The following is a 16461-nucleotide window of genomic DNA, read 5'->3' as shown; positions in this document are numbered from 1 at the left end:
CTAACCCGAAAAGCAAATTCTATTCATTTTTCGGTTCCCTCGAACCATACCGAATTAGGCAATTTTGTTGAAATTGCCTAATTTAGGAAAAACAAATGCACATCTCTAGTATTAACTGAACTTGAGGCAAGGGCAGTATGTATAATAGTAATTGCCTTGGACTGAGATGTATTAGATTACAATACATTAATGTCAAGCATAACTAATTAAACAGCAGTAGATGGCAGATAAATTTGACTTAAAGTGATCATGATGGTGCCAATTAAACCAGCATTTTCAAAAAATGTTCCACAAAAATAAAAAGTGGTTCAAACAGGAATCCAATTTCTGAAACAACAGGCCTACTAAAGCAGGTTAGGAACTGACTTGTGGATCTGGTATTCTTATTGTTTCAGGAATTGGGTCCTTGCTTGAACCCCTTTCTGTTGGAACATAAGACCATAAGAATTGCCATACTTGGTAAAATCAAGGATTTATCAAGCCCAACATCTTGTTTCCATCAGTGGCCAATCCAGGTCACAAGTACCTGCAAGATCTCTTACAATAGATAGATCCCGTGCTCTTAATATCGAAGGATAAGTAGGGGCTTTCCACAACTCTACCTGGTTAATAACAGTTTATGGATTTCATCTCCAGGAAATTCTCTAAAACTTTTAAAAACCCAGTTACATTAACTGTCTTTACCATATCCTCAGGTAATGAATTCCAGAGCTTAACTGTGTGTCAAGTGAAAAATAATTTTCTCTGAATTGATTTAAATGTGCTACTTACCAGAGGCATTCCTAAAGTATTTGGCACCTGGGGCAGATACTTCTTTGGCACCCCCCTCCCCCCAAATATATAATTTTAAAATTTCCTAAACATCAAAAAATATTTCAAAACAGCAGATACATCAAATAACACCCAATAATTAAAACTAATAAGTATTTTAAAAATATTACACTCTCCATATCTGTCATCCTAAGACTGTTGTAGACTTGGGGCATGCACACACACACACTATATGCTCCCTCTCTCTCATACACACACATACATGCTTAGTGAGAGACAGAGAGAGCATGTGTGTGTGAGAGAGTTGCACACACACACACACACACACACTTTCTCTGTACCTCTCTCTCACACACCCTTCCTCTGGGTCTCTCTCACACACAGACATACTTCCTCCATCTCTCTCTCTCACACACACACACCTCTTCTCTTTCTCATATACATGCACACATGCAGACAAAAACTGAACTGGAAACCACAAGCTAGATTCTGTATTCAGTGCAGAAATGGAAAAGCAGAAAATCACAATCCTCAAAACAATACAATCAAGAAATATAAATCAATCAGAATAGTAAAACCATTTAAAAAAATATATATTTTAAGACAGCTGATGAATAGACTAATATTCAATAATTAGAAGCTCCTGTATACATTTTTAAACATTTCCTAAATATCAATAAAATATTTCAAAACAGAAGACTTCAAATAACACCCAGTAATTAAATCTAATAAGGATTTTAAAAATCCACCACTCTCAATACCTGTTACCCTGAGATTGTCGTGAACTGGGGGGTCACACACATACAGACACACAAACAAATCTCACACACATACACGTTTTGTGAGAGATAGAGAGCTTGAGTGTGTGTGCATATGTGTGTGAAAGAGACAGACACAGGTTTCCTCCATCTCTTTCACACATACACACACACGCTTTCTCTGTGTCTCTCACACATGATTCCTGTCTCACTAACACACACACAAATGCTTCCTTTCTCTTACCCCCACTCCCACCATGCACCATACACACACACATGCACTCTCTCATATATATATACATACACACACAGGCACACACACACACACACACACTCACTCTTCTATACACTCACCATCTCATACACACACCTCTCACAGGGCCAGTCTCTTGTTTCTTTGACCTCTGGCTGAACAGCAGGGCTCTGCTTCTTGCACCAGCTCTAGGTAATGCCAGCGGCAATGCTGGGGCTCTTCTTCTTCCACAGAACCTTGCCTTTGCTGGCGGTTAATGGAAACCCTGCCAGCACATCATTGCTGTGTGCCACCACAGGACCTTCCTGCTGGTGGCAATGGCACCCCTCTCCCTATTGCCACCCGGGGCAGACACCCCCTTGCCCCCCCCCCCCCCCTTATTACGCCTCTCCTACTTACTAACTTCATGGAATGTCCTTTAGTATTTGTATTTTTTGAAAGAATAACTAACTGATTCATATTTACCCATGCTATTCCACTCATGATTTTATAGACCTCTGCCATATTCTCCCTCAGCCATCTCTTCTCCAAGCTAAACAGTTCTAACCTCTTTAGCCTTTCCTAATAGGAAAGTCTTTTCATACCTTTTATCATTTTGGCTGTCCTTCTCTTTACCTTATCTACTGGGTCATTTATTTCATGTTAGGGCCTTAATGCTAGTGTTAAGGCCCTAACACACACAATAATGCTGAAATGCACATGGTAAATAGCACAACATATGTTAGTATGCAAATGTCACATTTTCTATGCAAGTGGGAGGAGTTTATGGTACTGAGTAGCTCCTAACATCAAATGCATGATAGACTAATGCAGGTTTTTACACCTTTATCACAAATAGCAGTTCAGTAAAAGAAGGAGAGAGAGGGAGGGAGGGAGAGAGAGAGGGAGAGGGAGAGCCTCTGTAGAGACCAATATGTAAGTTTATTATTTAAAAGTGGGGTGGAGTGGTTTTGGGGGCAATTTTACATACACAGTCAGAGGTACAAACAGAAAAGTTGACATCAGTGAAGATTTTTCTGTCATTTGGAGTGATGAAAAGTAAAAGAGGAGTTGATTTGTACAATGTACTCTTTACCCAGCTTGATTGTAGCAGCGCTAGTTGGGAGAATGGTTTGAGAGAAGGAGAGCTATTGTAAGGTCAGTGGTGATATCTGACCTTCCCCCACCTTACCATAGGAGTGAGCCTGGCTATGTCATCCCAGCATGACACTAGAGGCCCATAAGGTCAGAATGACAATGGTGCTAATTGTGAGCATGGTTTGAGAGGAGTGCTGCTGTGAGGTCAGTGGTAGAATCTGCCCTTCTCCACATTACCAGAGAAGTGAGCATGGCTACGTTATCCCAGCATGACTACAGAGGCTTATAAGATTGGGGCAGCAGTGGTGCGCTGCCGCTGGTGCAAGGCCAATGCCGTGCACCAAAGAGGCATGCCCGTTTTTTCATTTTTTGATTCTATTGGAATAGAAGGAATCTCAATGGGCAAGAAGAGGAAGGGCAAACTCTACGTCTCATCTTTAACTTCTTTAAGAGGTCTGATGAATCAACATATACAGTGGCTAAGAACTGACACCATATTGGATGAAAATAGAGAGTTATCTTCAAATTCCCTAAGTCCAGGTATGACGTTACCTTCTGTACAGCCTGCTTTGGTGGCTGCTGTAACAAAGGACACTACGGAATTGAGGGAAATAAGTCCTCCTACTTTAATTTGTGTTGTTAAGAATCAAGTAGAGGAGATGCCATTCCCCTCATTAAATGATTGTGTTTCAAATTTAGAAGTGTTTTGGAGTAATGCTTCTGTTGTGGAAGGAACACCTTCTGGCTCATTAGAAGTAAGTACATCAGTTTCTTTAACTAAAGGGCCATTACCATATGCATTACTTCCCTCTAATGATTTAGGTGATATAGTGGATTCCTCTAAAATTACAATGAAGGATATTTGATGAGTGGTAACAAACATTGTTAAGACCTTATCTTCTGCAGTCTAACAATTAAGTAAGAACACTACTGATACAAGGTCTAAGTTACAAGAACAGGACCATTGTTTGTATATCACTGATAACTCAGTGCTTAATGTAAATACTCAGATAGCCTTTTTACAAGCTGCTGAGGCTGCCCATATTAAAGATAATTTGATTGTACATACCCAGCTGGAGAATTTAAAAAATAGTATGACAGAAAATAATTTATTTGTGCCTCTTGGATATTCCAATGTCAAGATTCTTGTCTGCTTTTGAACTGTTTAACAAATATGTTACAAAAAATCTTTCTAGTCCATCAGAAAAGTATCCTAGTCTATCAAAGATTTATTACCTTACAAAGTGTAGAAGGGTTGTTTCTTTATATGAGGGTGAGATGGACTCATTAATTTCAGAGTCCCTCCCGCTCTGATTTCCTTGAAGTGTCAATTGACAATATTCCCTAAAGAGCTATCCTACTGGTTACTTTTTCTTTAAAACAGGACAAAGATTTGATATTTTAGAAATTTTGTTGTGATTAACAGATACATTTTTTTCCTGGTGCCTCTAAGACAACACAATTTTGAAGGAAACAATTTTTACAATTGAAATCAAGAGTCATTGCTATAACAGCTACATTTTTCCTGAAACATCCATGTAAATGCCTTGTGACGTAACAGAAAAATAGATTTGTTTTTGCTGATCCTTTATATATAGAGTCCTTTTATCAGTGCTAAGGCTATTGCATAGATTTGATTGGATAAATTTAATGATTCATCTCCATTACCTTTCATACTATAAACTATGTGTTATTACTGTTATGGAATTATACCCTCCCACTATGTTAATGTGAACTATGATGTAGTTATGTTGAAATTATATGTGAATATACACTTTCTTTTCCTTTGTGATTCTAAAATCTTACATTATTCTTGTGTTATTTCATTTAATGTAACTGTACAAACACTAACATTTAAATTAAATAAAGAGTATCTCCTTCTAGCAAACAGAGCAAGAAATATTTATCAAGAATAGAAATTGGATGTCCTTCTGGCAGCGAGTTGATCAACCACAGGACCACAGCATCATCATTAAAAACAAAAATGTTAAATGTGTTGACGTTTCAAAGTTTAGTGCTTCAGTATGGCAGGAAACTGCTTGTTATGACTGCTGGCATTTGTATTTACAGTACTTTCCCATGAACTGGAAGAAGATGAAACCAACCAACTTACCCCATCTGGTCTGCCATCCGAGGCTGTGACAATCAAAATGTAACGATCAGTACTTTCTCTATCCAAAGGTTTTGCTAAGGATAAGAGTCCAGAACTATAAATAAAATAGAAATAGCATTATAATATGCACAATGTATAACATAAAATCAGTCATCAGCATTGACAAGATGATATATTGCTTGTATTTCTCATATGAATGATTCCAAAACAGAAGATAATACGTTTTGTGATAATATAATTTATTGTAATTGAGTGGATCCTAAGAATGAAAAAAGCTTATTAAAATAACATATTTCTATAGCCCTGGTAGCTCTACGCATTAATATTTCTTGACTGGCACAATATCCAAGTGAAATAACATAACAGTCATCAAAAAAACCCTCAGTAATTCATTTACTGCTGTCAAAAACCACAAAAGTACATCCCAAGAAATTTACTAACTTCAGAATATCCCTTAAAGGGAACTAAAGTATTTTTTTCATCTGGGGCAGTGCTTTATGTTCTTAAAAATACTATTCACCTTTGGTTAGATAATGCAACTTTATTGACTAATGAACATTCCTCATATATATTTTGCAGTATGATTACATACTGAACATCATGTTCTATATGGAATATATAAAAATGATGGAGCTGATTCAGTGGCCCGGCTCCTAGCTAATTCAGGGCAGAATAATAGAATAATACAGTTTTTCAAATCCTTACATTGTCTGCCATTAAATTATTACTCCTTGCTTAAAATGTTATTGATAGATTTTAAAATTTTAAGTATGACAGCTCCATCCTATTTGAAAGATACTGTAAATTAATACAGACCCAGTTTGATATTCAGCATAACTAATCAAGGTCTACTATCATTGGTTTAGCGATGTTATATGAATATTCAGCCTCTCTAAGTAGCCACCAATTAGCCAGATAATTGTTTATCTGGCTAAACAGTTAGCTGGGTAAGAGAGGGGCAGGATGGGGGTATTGTAGGGCAGAGCTAGTTATCCAGCTAACTTAAAGGCCTATTTACTAAAAGTTTTCTCTCATTCTGTGTCTATGAGAAAAATGCTTAGAAAATAATCCTCTTAGCTGGATAAATGTCCGTTTTCAGTCTTATCTTAGGGATGGTTCATCAAGCCATGGTAGTGCTATAATGAGTGTTATATTATAGATATCACACAATATACACCATATTTTGCATCTCCCACCCAGACACCCTCCCCATTACAATGACCTACTTTGCATGTAATTTCCATGCATGAATAATGTAAATGCATGCAAGAAAGGTCATTACTAGTCGATTTGAAGTGAATATTTTGTTGTGGCAGACAAGAAAGTAGTCAGCCGCAATAAAATAATACCTTTTTGAAATGCTTTAAATGTGTGGAGAGAGGCCCAGTACCCTAAGGTGGGTGGCAGAAAAATAAATTGCGGCAAATGGGGAGGTTGATTGAGGATCTGGGCTGACCCCTCTCTCAATCCAGCGCCAGTCGAGGCAGTCCCGACTCCCCCAAAATGATAATAAAGAAAAAATAACCACACAGTGATGGTACTGGCCCCTCCACAAAGCTAAAACAGAAAATGTGGCTCCAGCCTCCCTGCTGCCATACCCCCCACCCTCAATGTGACAGCAATGGCCCCCTCACCCACACCCTAAGTGACAGAAATAGACCCACCACCCAACCTCCGGACTGGGCCGTGGCATTGGGCCTGGGTCTGGGTCGAGCCCTGGTGTTGGGACTTGGCCTCTAGGCCAGGCTGCGGCATTGGGCCTAGACCTGTGCTCCAGCCAAAGCTGAAGTGTCAGCCCTGCATAGACCGAGACCAAGGTAGTAGCAATCTGCCTCAGCCTAGCCCTTACCAGCAGATCCCCACTGGACCAAGTAAGAAGGGACTGGAAGGATCCTGGCCCCGGCATTTTTCCAGGTGGGAGGGATGATTGGGGCCAGAAGCTTTGGGAGACCCCTTTTATTTATTCATATTTTTAATGCTTGATTTGTTTTTTTCATATGAATGAAACAAATCAAACATTCCACGAACTGAAATTCATGGAAAAAAGTTCTCGAAAATGAACCAAAAAATGATAATGAATTTTTTATCCCTACACACCCCTCTCAGGAATAGGCTATCAAGTGTTATATTATGGAACCAGCATTCAAGAGATGTTCACTTTTCATATGATTGTTTAAGAAATCCCTCAAAATCTAGTTATTCATCAAGTCTTTGCTTAGTTCTTAGGAGTTAGGGCAAGGAAAGAATTTACATACATACTTTTAATTTTCAAAAGTAGGTGCATAAATGTACATACAGAAAGTTATGGCTGCATACAAGCAAATGTAACTTTCAGTTTGTATGTGTACAAGTATAGTGGGGATACCAACAAACTTTCAAAGCAGATTAATGCATACAAATATGCTTTTATACTTTGGTGGGGGGATCCAAGATAGCAATGATGAGGTGAGTCACTCTCAGGGAGAATTCTATGTTGCTGCTATTTTTTTGCCTTATTAAAGGTTTGCTGACACTTATCCATGGTGAGAAGGAAAGGGAGGATGAAGCAGCTCAGTCATCTGTTGTAAAGTTTGTAACACATAGAGGATCTTCAAGGGATGTTTCAGGATAGTACCTCAGAGCTGAGTTCAATGAGGGAGGATTAACCGAGTGGAAGCGGAAGTTTCCCTCAGCCCTGATAATCGCATGCTACCATCAGCTCCAAGCCAGATGGGAGTGGAGGAGAGTTGGAGTTGCTGAGTTTACCATGGAGCGTATCCTCAATTTGTTCTGGGGTCGTGCTGAGTGAAGCTACCAGAATAGCATGTTAAGTACCCAATCACAGGCATCTCTCCAAGAGGATGTGAATCTGCTCTCAGAGAGGTTAGCTTTAGGATGTACGTGATAGAGAAGGTTAGAATTTGGCAGATGAAGATTTGCTTGTTGCGATTTCTTCTATTCCCTTTGACCCCTCCTACTTCCTCGTAAACTTTGCCATGGGAATGCCTGGGCCAGATTGAGTTGCAAGACATTTGGCAGGTTATTGTGGCCCTGGAATGAGCTGTGAGTGTTGCATTTTCTGGCCGCAGCAGTCCCGATGCCTGGGTCCCAGACCTGGCCCTTCCTCTTTGGCAGCGGTAGGCAGTTGCTTACACGCTCATGCTCCTGCTACACTCCCAGGTTCCTCTGGCAGCTCCCCGGCCTCCTCCAGTCCCAGTCAGGTCTCCCCACATGCGTTGAGGGGAGATATTGCCATCACCTAATTCCAGTCTGTCTGCCTTATATGCGCACTTTAAAGGGGCCACAGCGGGAAACCTTCCAGCAGCTGCGGATGACATCCCGGGCCTTGCTACTTAAGGCAGGCTCCGCCATTCGATCTTTGCCATGGCAACAGGTCTCCATGCTTCCAGTCGTCTGCTTAGTTGCTGCTCGTTTGTGTTCCTGTTCCTGTATCTGACCTAGTTCCAGTCTTTTGTCCCTGACCATGGTTTGGATGGATTCCCTGGCTTTGACCCTTGCTTGTTCCTGAGCTTGTCTACAGCTGCCTGCCCTGACTTCAGCTTGAACCTGATCTCATCTTCAGCTGATTGTCTTAGGACTTGGGCTTTAAGCACCTGCCTACTCACAAGCCTGAACTTAACTTGTTCCTAATCGCTCACCTGCTTCTGTCTGTCCAGGCTTCTGGAACCTGGCCTTGTCTTTGACTTTGCATCATCAGACCCTGTGTCTCCTCTGCTTCCTGGCACCCTGCTTTGGACACTCTCTCCGGGATCAACCATGCAGAGACCCGCCTAAGACCAGCTGGCCCCGGTACCCAAGGGCTCAACCTGCGGGGAACGAGGGCTAGTATTGGCGAAGCTCCAGTCGGTCTCTGCTGCCCGTTCGGCCCCACCTCCTGATGGTGGGGACCCATGAGGGTTTCCCTATGGGTAGCGGCAACTCCACTTCCACAACAGAAACACACGTGTAGATTTGATTTTCAAATCTATGCACATATATTCAAGCATGCAGCCACGCAGTTGTAAGGTACATATGTAATTTTATACCTTGTAGCTAATTTTGAAAGGGAAACTATCCATACAGTTTCTCTTTGAAAACTAGATACACAGTATGCAGGTACAAAATTAACCATACATATTGGATCTTTGCAGATTACTCAAAATTGCCCACTTTATTTGCACACTGATTTAGCCATTTCCAGAAGAATAAGCAGTCATGTAAAAAGTACAGTAAAGCATTTATCTGAAGAACCATAGACTATTAACTCGCATTATCTGTAACAAAAATTGTGGTCCCAGGGCCTTAATTCATTATCCATAAACATGTCCACAATTTGTGATCCATGCCCTTACGCGATCGAGATGGGATCAAAAGCCAGCATCTCAGCCTTATTCTGACCTTGCTGACAAATCATTTGTATCTAACACAGCCAAAGCAGATCAGCAGCATTGTTAATCTCTCACTCCCATAATCTCTGGCAATAGTGGCATTGTAGATCCTAACAGAAAGGGGGCCCAAAAACATTTCCTACAAATGTTATAGGGGTAGATTTTAAAAGGAGCATGCATGTTATAAAATATGGGGTCGGCGCGCGCAAGGGGGTGCACAATTGTACACCTTGCGCGTGCCAAGCCACGCTGACTTCCTCCATTTCCTCCCAGGCAGCTCCGAAATTGGAGCGGCGTGAGAGGGAACTTCCCTTCCCCATAGCCTGACCTTCCCATCCCTTCCCCTAACCTTTCCCCCCCCTAGCCCTACTCTAACCCCCTCCCCCGATCTTTATTTTATCTTTTGCACCTGCCTCCAGGCAGGCGCAAGTTGCACGCGGCGGCCGATTGCCAGCACATGATCTCTGACACGGTGGCAAATGGCCACTATGCCCGAAGCCATGCGCTGACCCTGCCCCCGCCCAACCCCAGACCACCCACACTCCGCCCCCTTTTTCAAGCCCTGGGACTTACACATGTCCCAGGGCTTTACAGGCGCCGTTGAGCCTTTTGAAAATAGGCCCGGCGCGCATAGCTCTTTGAAAATCTGTCCTATAATGGATAGTGGAAAAGAGTTCATAAGCTGTTATTGATGGATTTAGGATTTTGGCACCCCTAGGCTCTATTTGTGTTGACACCCCCCTTCTCTCCCCACTTGAGGTTGGACAACAGGGCAGCTTGGGGGTAGATCTTGTGGCAAAAATGTAAAAAAAATCTGAAGATACTGGGATAAGCTTGCTGGGCAGTCTGGGTGGACCATTTGGTCCTTTTCTGCAGTCATTTCTATGTTTCTATGAAGCAAATTGATAAACATTTCCATCATTTACTTTATATTATATAAATAAAGTAGCTTTATGCTATAATTATTAGTATAAATTATTTTACTTGTATTGAGTGAAGAAAAGTGATCTTAAGTATCAGTACAAGGAGGAGACCTCAGAGATAGGGAGTGGAAAGGAAAGGATCAGAGATGGGATGAAGACCAAGTGGGGAAGCATGAGAAGGAAAGTAGACTAGGGATAGGGAGGATGGGAGATGGGGAAGATTAGGAATCTGGGATGGAGAAGAGGAAGAAGAAAGAGAGAGGTTCTTAGATTGAGAAAGAGGAGGACAGAGTAGTAAGGGTTGGGGAGTGGGTTCTAGGATCTGTGGAGAAGGAAGATAGGTTCTAAGATCTGGGGGATAGAATCCAAGATCAAGGGAGGGAGGATTTGAATTGCATGTCCATATCATGCTCTGGTCCTGCTCCTTCTTGCATCCCCTCTCTAACATCCCACCCAGTATCACATACACACATACACATACATACATACACACTTGGCATGAATCCCTCCTCTCTCACACACATGAACATTGCCCCTACCCTTGTTCTCCTCTCACACATGTACTCAGCTGATCTCCCTCTCAACCCAACCTCCAATGATCTCAGCTCAGCCCTTTCTAATCTCCCCAAAATGATCCAGTTTTGCTTTGTCTGCTGCAGCGTCTTACTGTTCCCTACATGCTTCTAGAGGGAAGGGGAGGGGCTGGATAAGGAAGCAGAGGATTGTTCTCTGCTGAGGTTCAGCACAGCTGACAGACAGCAAACCTTCAGCCAGGCTGCGACCCCTACCAGAGTTCTGTTGCCGTAGGTACAGGCCTATTGACGTATCCAGGCCTGTAAACCATACATGTTCAAAGGCATCCATAGCAGCTTCCTACTAATTTTACTGTTTTGTACTCAGTAAATAGTTTTTCTGTGAAGCAGCCATTATTTATCTGTTTGTAGGCACATTTCCCAGAAAATGAGACTGTCTACTGTTGATACTGTCTGTCTGTCCACATGTATCAGTGGCTCCTTGTAGGTGAATTGAAAATAAGCTGCTTTGCATATAATCATTTTTGCTAAATTTCAGCTACTTCCATTTAGTGGGAGGATCCCTGCTGTGTCAAAAGAGTGGGGAAATCTTTCAAAGGATCATAGAAATTGGAACATTAAAGAGAATAGAACAATGAAATTGTTGCAAGACTGAATATATGAATGTAGATCATTTCTTCAACAAAACATAAACATTAACATGAAGATACTTCATGTTATCAAACTGTTCCAGATAAATGTATTCTTCTGTAGTATAAATAAGACATAATATGATTGATTGATTTTTTCTTAAAGACTATTTGTATGATAAAGGTAGATTTTTAGAGTCGTGCACGTGAGCACATGTGCGTGCATTTGTCGGCACGTGCACATCGATGCACCAATTTTATAACATGTGCACATTTATGCGCGCATGTTATAAAATCAGCTTCCCGTGTACACACGTACACAAGATTTTACATCGTGTGCATGTGCGCACGAATCCCATCGCGATCGTGTAAGGTGGGCATAATTTTAGTAGATACACACGATGACTCGATAGGCCCATTTTCCAGTTCCCTCCCAGTTCTCCCCTGTATAGGAGAAAACTTCATAAACCCCCTTCCTAACCTACCTCCCGTTTTTCCTACCAGCCCTGACCCCTAAAACCCTGCTGATTACCCTAGATTTTTTTTTGCTTTAATACTTACTCGCAGACCGTAGCGGCAGCAGGTTATGTGGTTGTCCAATCCTGGTGCGCGCTTCTGTGAGACACAGACTTGCTGGTGCTGTCCCAGCCCACCCATGTCCTGCCCACGCCCAGCACATGACCTGCCCAGTATTCACATACCTTCAGTATTCACATACCTTCAGTATTCACATACCAAGAGATACCCATGTGGCTGCGGGCCTCTTAAAATTCGCATTGCCCTCACGCGTCCCAGTCACATGTGTTTCTCCCAGATTGGCCTCACATAGGGCTTTTAAAATTCACCCTTAAGGGAAGTAACATTTTGAGATTCATCAAAAATTATATTTTTCTTAATAGCTATAAATTTTTCTTAAAGTATAGCTATAGATTTTTATAATAACAGAAAGAGCCATCCATATATAATAAATATAAATGTTTTGTTGTTGAAAAGATCTGCATTCAGATATTCAGTCTTGCAACATATGAGATCAATACTGAGTGATGCTTAGATGGCTAAGTTCTGACTCAGGGCTTGTTTCACTAAGGCTTTTCTCCAATTCTGTGTTTAAGGGTAAAATGCTTATTTAGGTAAGTGGCACCATTTCAATATTCAGCCATGTTCAGTGTCTGCTGCATAGCCAGAAAACTATTTATCCAGCTAAATAGTTAACCAGCTAAGTGGTGGATGGGATGGGGTATTCTGGGGAGAAGCTACTTATCTGGCTAACTGGGTCATTCATCAAAATGTGTTAGGGTCTGAACGCACATTAAACGGCTCTAATGCATGCAATAAAGAGCACAACGCACTTTAGTAAATTTAACATTTAGTATGCATGTGGGAAGAGTTAATGGAAATGAAGGTCTGCTAGCATGGAATGCATTAGAGTAATGGGCAATACCAAAGAATTTAATGCCAGAAATAACTACACCTTTTTTCTTTGCATTGTCCTTGTGTTACTGATGCAAAAATGATATTTATCACACAACTGCAGCCATTATTGCATTGATGGGGGAAAAGAGAGAGAGAGAGAGAGAATCTCAGCTAAGGACTGCATTGTACAAGTCAACTACTCTTGTTTTACCTTTTATTGATCCAAATGATAGAAATTCTTCAGTGAGATCAAATGTGCAGTTAATTCCTCTGACTGTGATTGAAACACTACACCCCCAAACCCACCCTGAGCTGAATGTACCCATGTACAGTGGTACTTACATAGAGAATCCTATTCACCCTATTAAAGTTCTCTCGCTCTCTTGTTCTCTCACTTATAGCATTTTGTTCAAACTAGGGGTAAGTTAGGCCTAGATATATTAAGTCAGGATAATTCAATAGTGTGAGTTAATCAGCATGTAGCATGCATTAAATGATGTTTATCATATGATATCATTATATTAATGAACTATCTCAAAATATAGCAAGACCATCATGTGATATCACATAATATCATGTGATAGACTTGAAGATTTTTCCCCCTATGAAAAAAAGCTGCTTTGTATATATTTGCAGATATAAAATTTCCTAATGCATGGAAAACAGCTTATGCATAGACAATCCTATGGAAATAAAATAAAGACTGACAGAAAAAAGTCAGCCCATTTATTTTAGTGTATTTTAGTGCGGTATAGATATTTTCCTGAGGGAGAATCGGGACACTGATGCTGGTCCCTAATGGTCCCACAGGAAAATTAAATGACCAAGATGCCTGTAAAATATACCCAATTAGTAAAACATTACCCCAGAGGTCTTTGGAGAACCCTGCCTTCCCCCTGCCACCTTCTGATACAGCCCTGGCCTCCAAAAGAACAAAACAAATGTGAGAAACCGAGCAGCAACAGCCAGCTCCCTTCCCCCATCCCTCCCTTATTCAACAAAAGTGCCCCTCTATGACTTTTGGCCCACCCCCATTCCTTCCAAACCCCCCACCAAATAATTTAATATCTCTGGGATCTAGTGGTTCCCTTCACCCCCCATTCCTAGCCCCCCAAAAAATAACCATGGTGGTCGGGGGGGGGGGGGGGGGTAGGCAGACACCCAACTCACCCCAAACCTACCCTTACCTCTAAATGTAAAGATTGGTAGTTGATACCATTTTGAATCCATCAACATAAAGGAAACTATTTAATATTATTTCAATCCTTTATTCATACTTGCCTTATACAAACAATTTTTTCATATGTATATGCATATAACAGTTTATGTTATTGAAGATATCTTTTGATATGTATCCACATTGTATCTTGTGGCTTGATTAAGAGACACTTTAGAAAGTGAGGCATGTTGGGATACAGAGTCTGATATATTTAGTGGGTTTGAATGGGGAGATTGTAACACGCATGCGTGGCATGGTAAAAGTTGCAGCAGAGACGGGAAGAAAAGCTGATGAAGTTTGAAAGGGGTGATGAAAGCTGATGAAAGGGGTGAGTTAAAACTTTTTGGAGAGAAGGGCATCATAAGGGCAAAAGGCCATCGGCACCATTTTGATTTGTAGCAGGCCCAACAGCCTGATGGCATGGAGGGACCCTGCTGGACCACCATGGCTTTTAGTAAGTCTTGGGGAGGGATCGGGATAGTGGGGGGGGGGGGGTTTATAAGAAAGTAAAATTGAAGAGTTGGGGTGGTTTTCTTTTTTTTTAAATTGAAGAGTTGGGGTGGTTTTCTTTTTTTTAAATAAATGTGCCCCTCTCCACGCACTAACCTGAAAAACAAATTTTCCCCGAAGTTCGGGGAAAAATCCGTTTCGTGGTTCAGGTCCCCTGAACCAGTACGAATCAGGCAATTTCTTTGCAGTTGCCTAAATCATGATAAATGAATGCACATCTCTAATGTCCTGCACTTGGGCCATTGGCTGCCAGTAATCAAAATGGCGCTGATAGCCGTCTAAAGGAGTGAATTTAAACAAAACCCCCACCCTCCTGACCCCCCCAAGACTTGGCAAAACTCTCTGGTGGTTGAGCGGGGGTTCAGGAGCCATCTACTGCACACACACCGTCGGCTGCTGTTATTCAAAATGGCGCCAAAACCTTTGCCCTTACTATGTCACAGGGGCTACCGGTGCCATTGGTCGGCCCCATCACATGGTAGGAGCACAAGATGGCACCATCCATATATTAGGGGTGTGCATTCGTTTGCAACATATTGGCAATCCGCAACATATAGGGCCATATTCATTGTATTCATTGCGTCACGAAACGTATCGTGATTTCCCACGAATACAACACAAGTAGTATATGCCATAACATGCTCATGTGGCCATATATATATAAGCCACACAAAAAGAATGGTAAGTGTGAGGATTAGGGAGCATTTGAGTTGCATTAGAACAAAAAAAGAACAGGAACCGTTAGTACAACATTAGACACAAATGTCCCACATGGAACAGGATTTGAGATTTATAGTATTGTATCAATAATTTAATAAATTAGGGGGTGATATCACCAAGAAATTGTTGATGAAAGAACAGAGATTTATTTATGAATGGGACACATAGGTCCCTAACAGTCTTAATCATGAAATAGAGTGGCAGGCAATATTGTGATGTTTGTGGTAGATGTAATAGTGAAAAGTTGAAAGATTTGGACAATAGAGTGGTAGGAAACATTGTGAAACATGTTTATAGCACATTCTATAGGGAGAGAACAGCTGGAAGGTTAAATCATAAGTATTGTATGGATACTTTAAAAATTAGGATTGAACATTAGAGGTTTTGAAATTTTGGGAGGTGTGGCTTGATTAGGAGACGCTTTAGAAAGTGAGGCATATTGGGATATAGAGTCTGATTATATATAGTGGGGTTGAATGGGGAGATTGTAACACACATGCGTGGCATGGTAAAAGTTGCAGCAGAGACAGGAAGAAAAGCTGATGAAGTTTGAAAGGGGTGATGAAAGCTGATGAAAGGGGTGAGTTAAAACTTTTTGGAGAGATGGAAGATAGTACATGACGATTTGTACAGCTTTATGGCTTAGATTTTAATGGATATGAAAACCGTGGTTTGAAGAGATGAGTGAGAATATTCTATGTGTAGGTGCCGGCTGGAGAGTGAAGTAATAAACAACATGCATGGTCAAGCTGTATCAAAGAAGCATGGAAAAGTTGGTGAATTTTAGTTAGTTGGGGCAAAGAAATGAAGAACAGTTGGTGAGAAAAATCTGTTTTGAAAAAACATCTTTGTATGTATGAGGTCTTGTATATATATAGATTGGTGGGAGAAGTAAGACGCATGCAGGTCGGGGTTGAAGCTGTACTGGTGACGCAGAATTAAATGTTTTCTAGATGTGAATAATAAAAATGGGGTTAGAGTAAAGGCGTGTGAAAGTATCAGGTAAATATGTAAGGTATGAGAGTGAAATAACAGAACATATTAAGATTAAAAAAAAAAAGGGGAGGTTAAATGTATGACAAATGGATGGTTGGGGGATGGGCATCGTAACAAGTAGGAGCAGCGTGAATAACGGTAGTTGGGGATGAGGAGAGATGGGGGCCAATTGGTTTGGA

The 16461-nt window shown here is 41.1% G+C and overlaps 1 protein-coding gene across 1 annotated transcript in view; it reads right to left on the bottom strand.

Moving 5' to 3' along the window:
* PCDH15 (protocadherin related 15) overlaps nt 1-16461 on the bottom strand; it is a 2056285-nt gene that overhangs the window by 796422 nt on the left and 1243402 nt on the right. The window contains exon 18 of the mRNA XM_029609778.1: nt 4973-5066. Coding sequence (XP_029465638.1) covers nt 4973-5066 — 94 coding nt within the window. The remainder of the gene's footprint in view (nt 1-4972; nt 5067-16461) is intronic.

Source organism: Rhinatrema bivittatum, chromosome 7, assembly GCF_901001135.1.
Source record: "Rhinatrema bivittatum chromosome 7, aRhiBiv1.1, whole genome shotgun sequence".
Classification (NCBI taxonomy): Eukaryota; Metazoa; Chordata; class Amphibia; order Gymnophiona; family Rhinatrematidae; genus Rhinatrema; species Rhinatrema bivittatum.
This window is presented reverse-complemented; position numbering and strand designations above follow the sequence as displayed.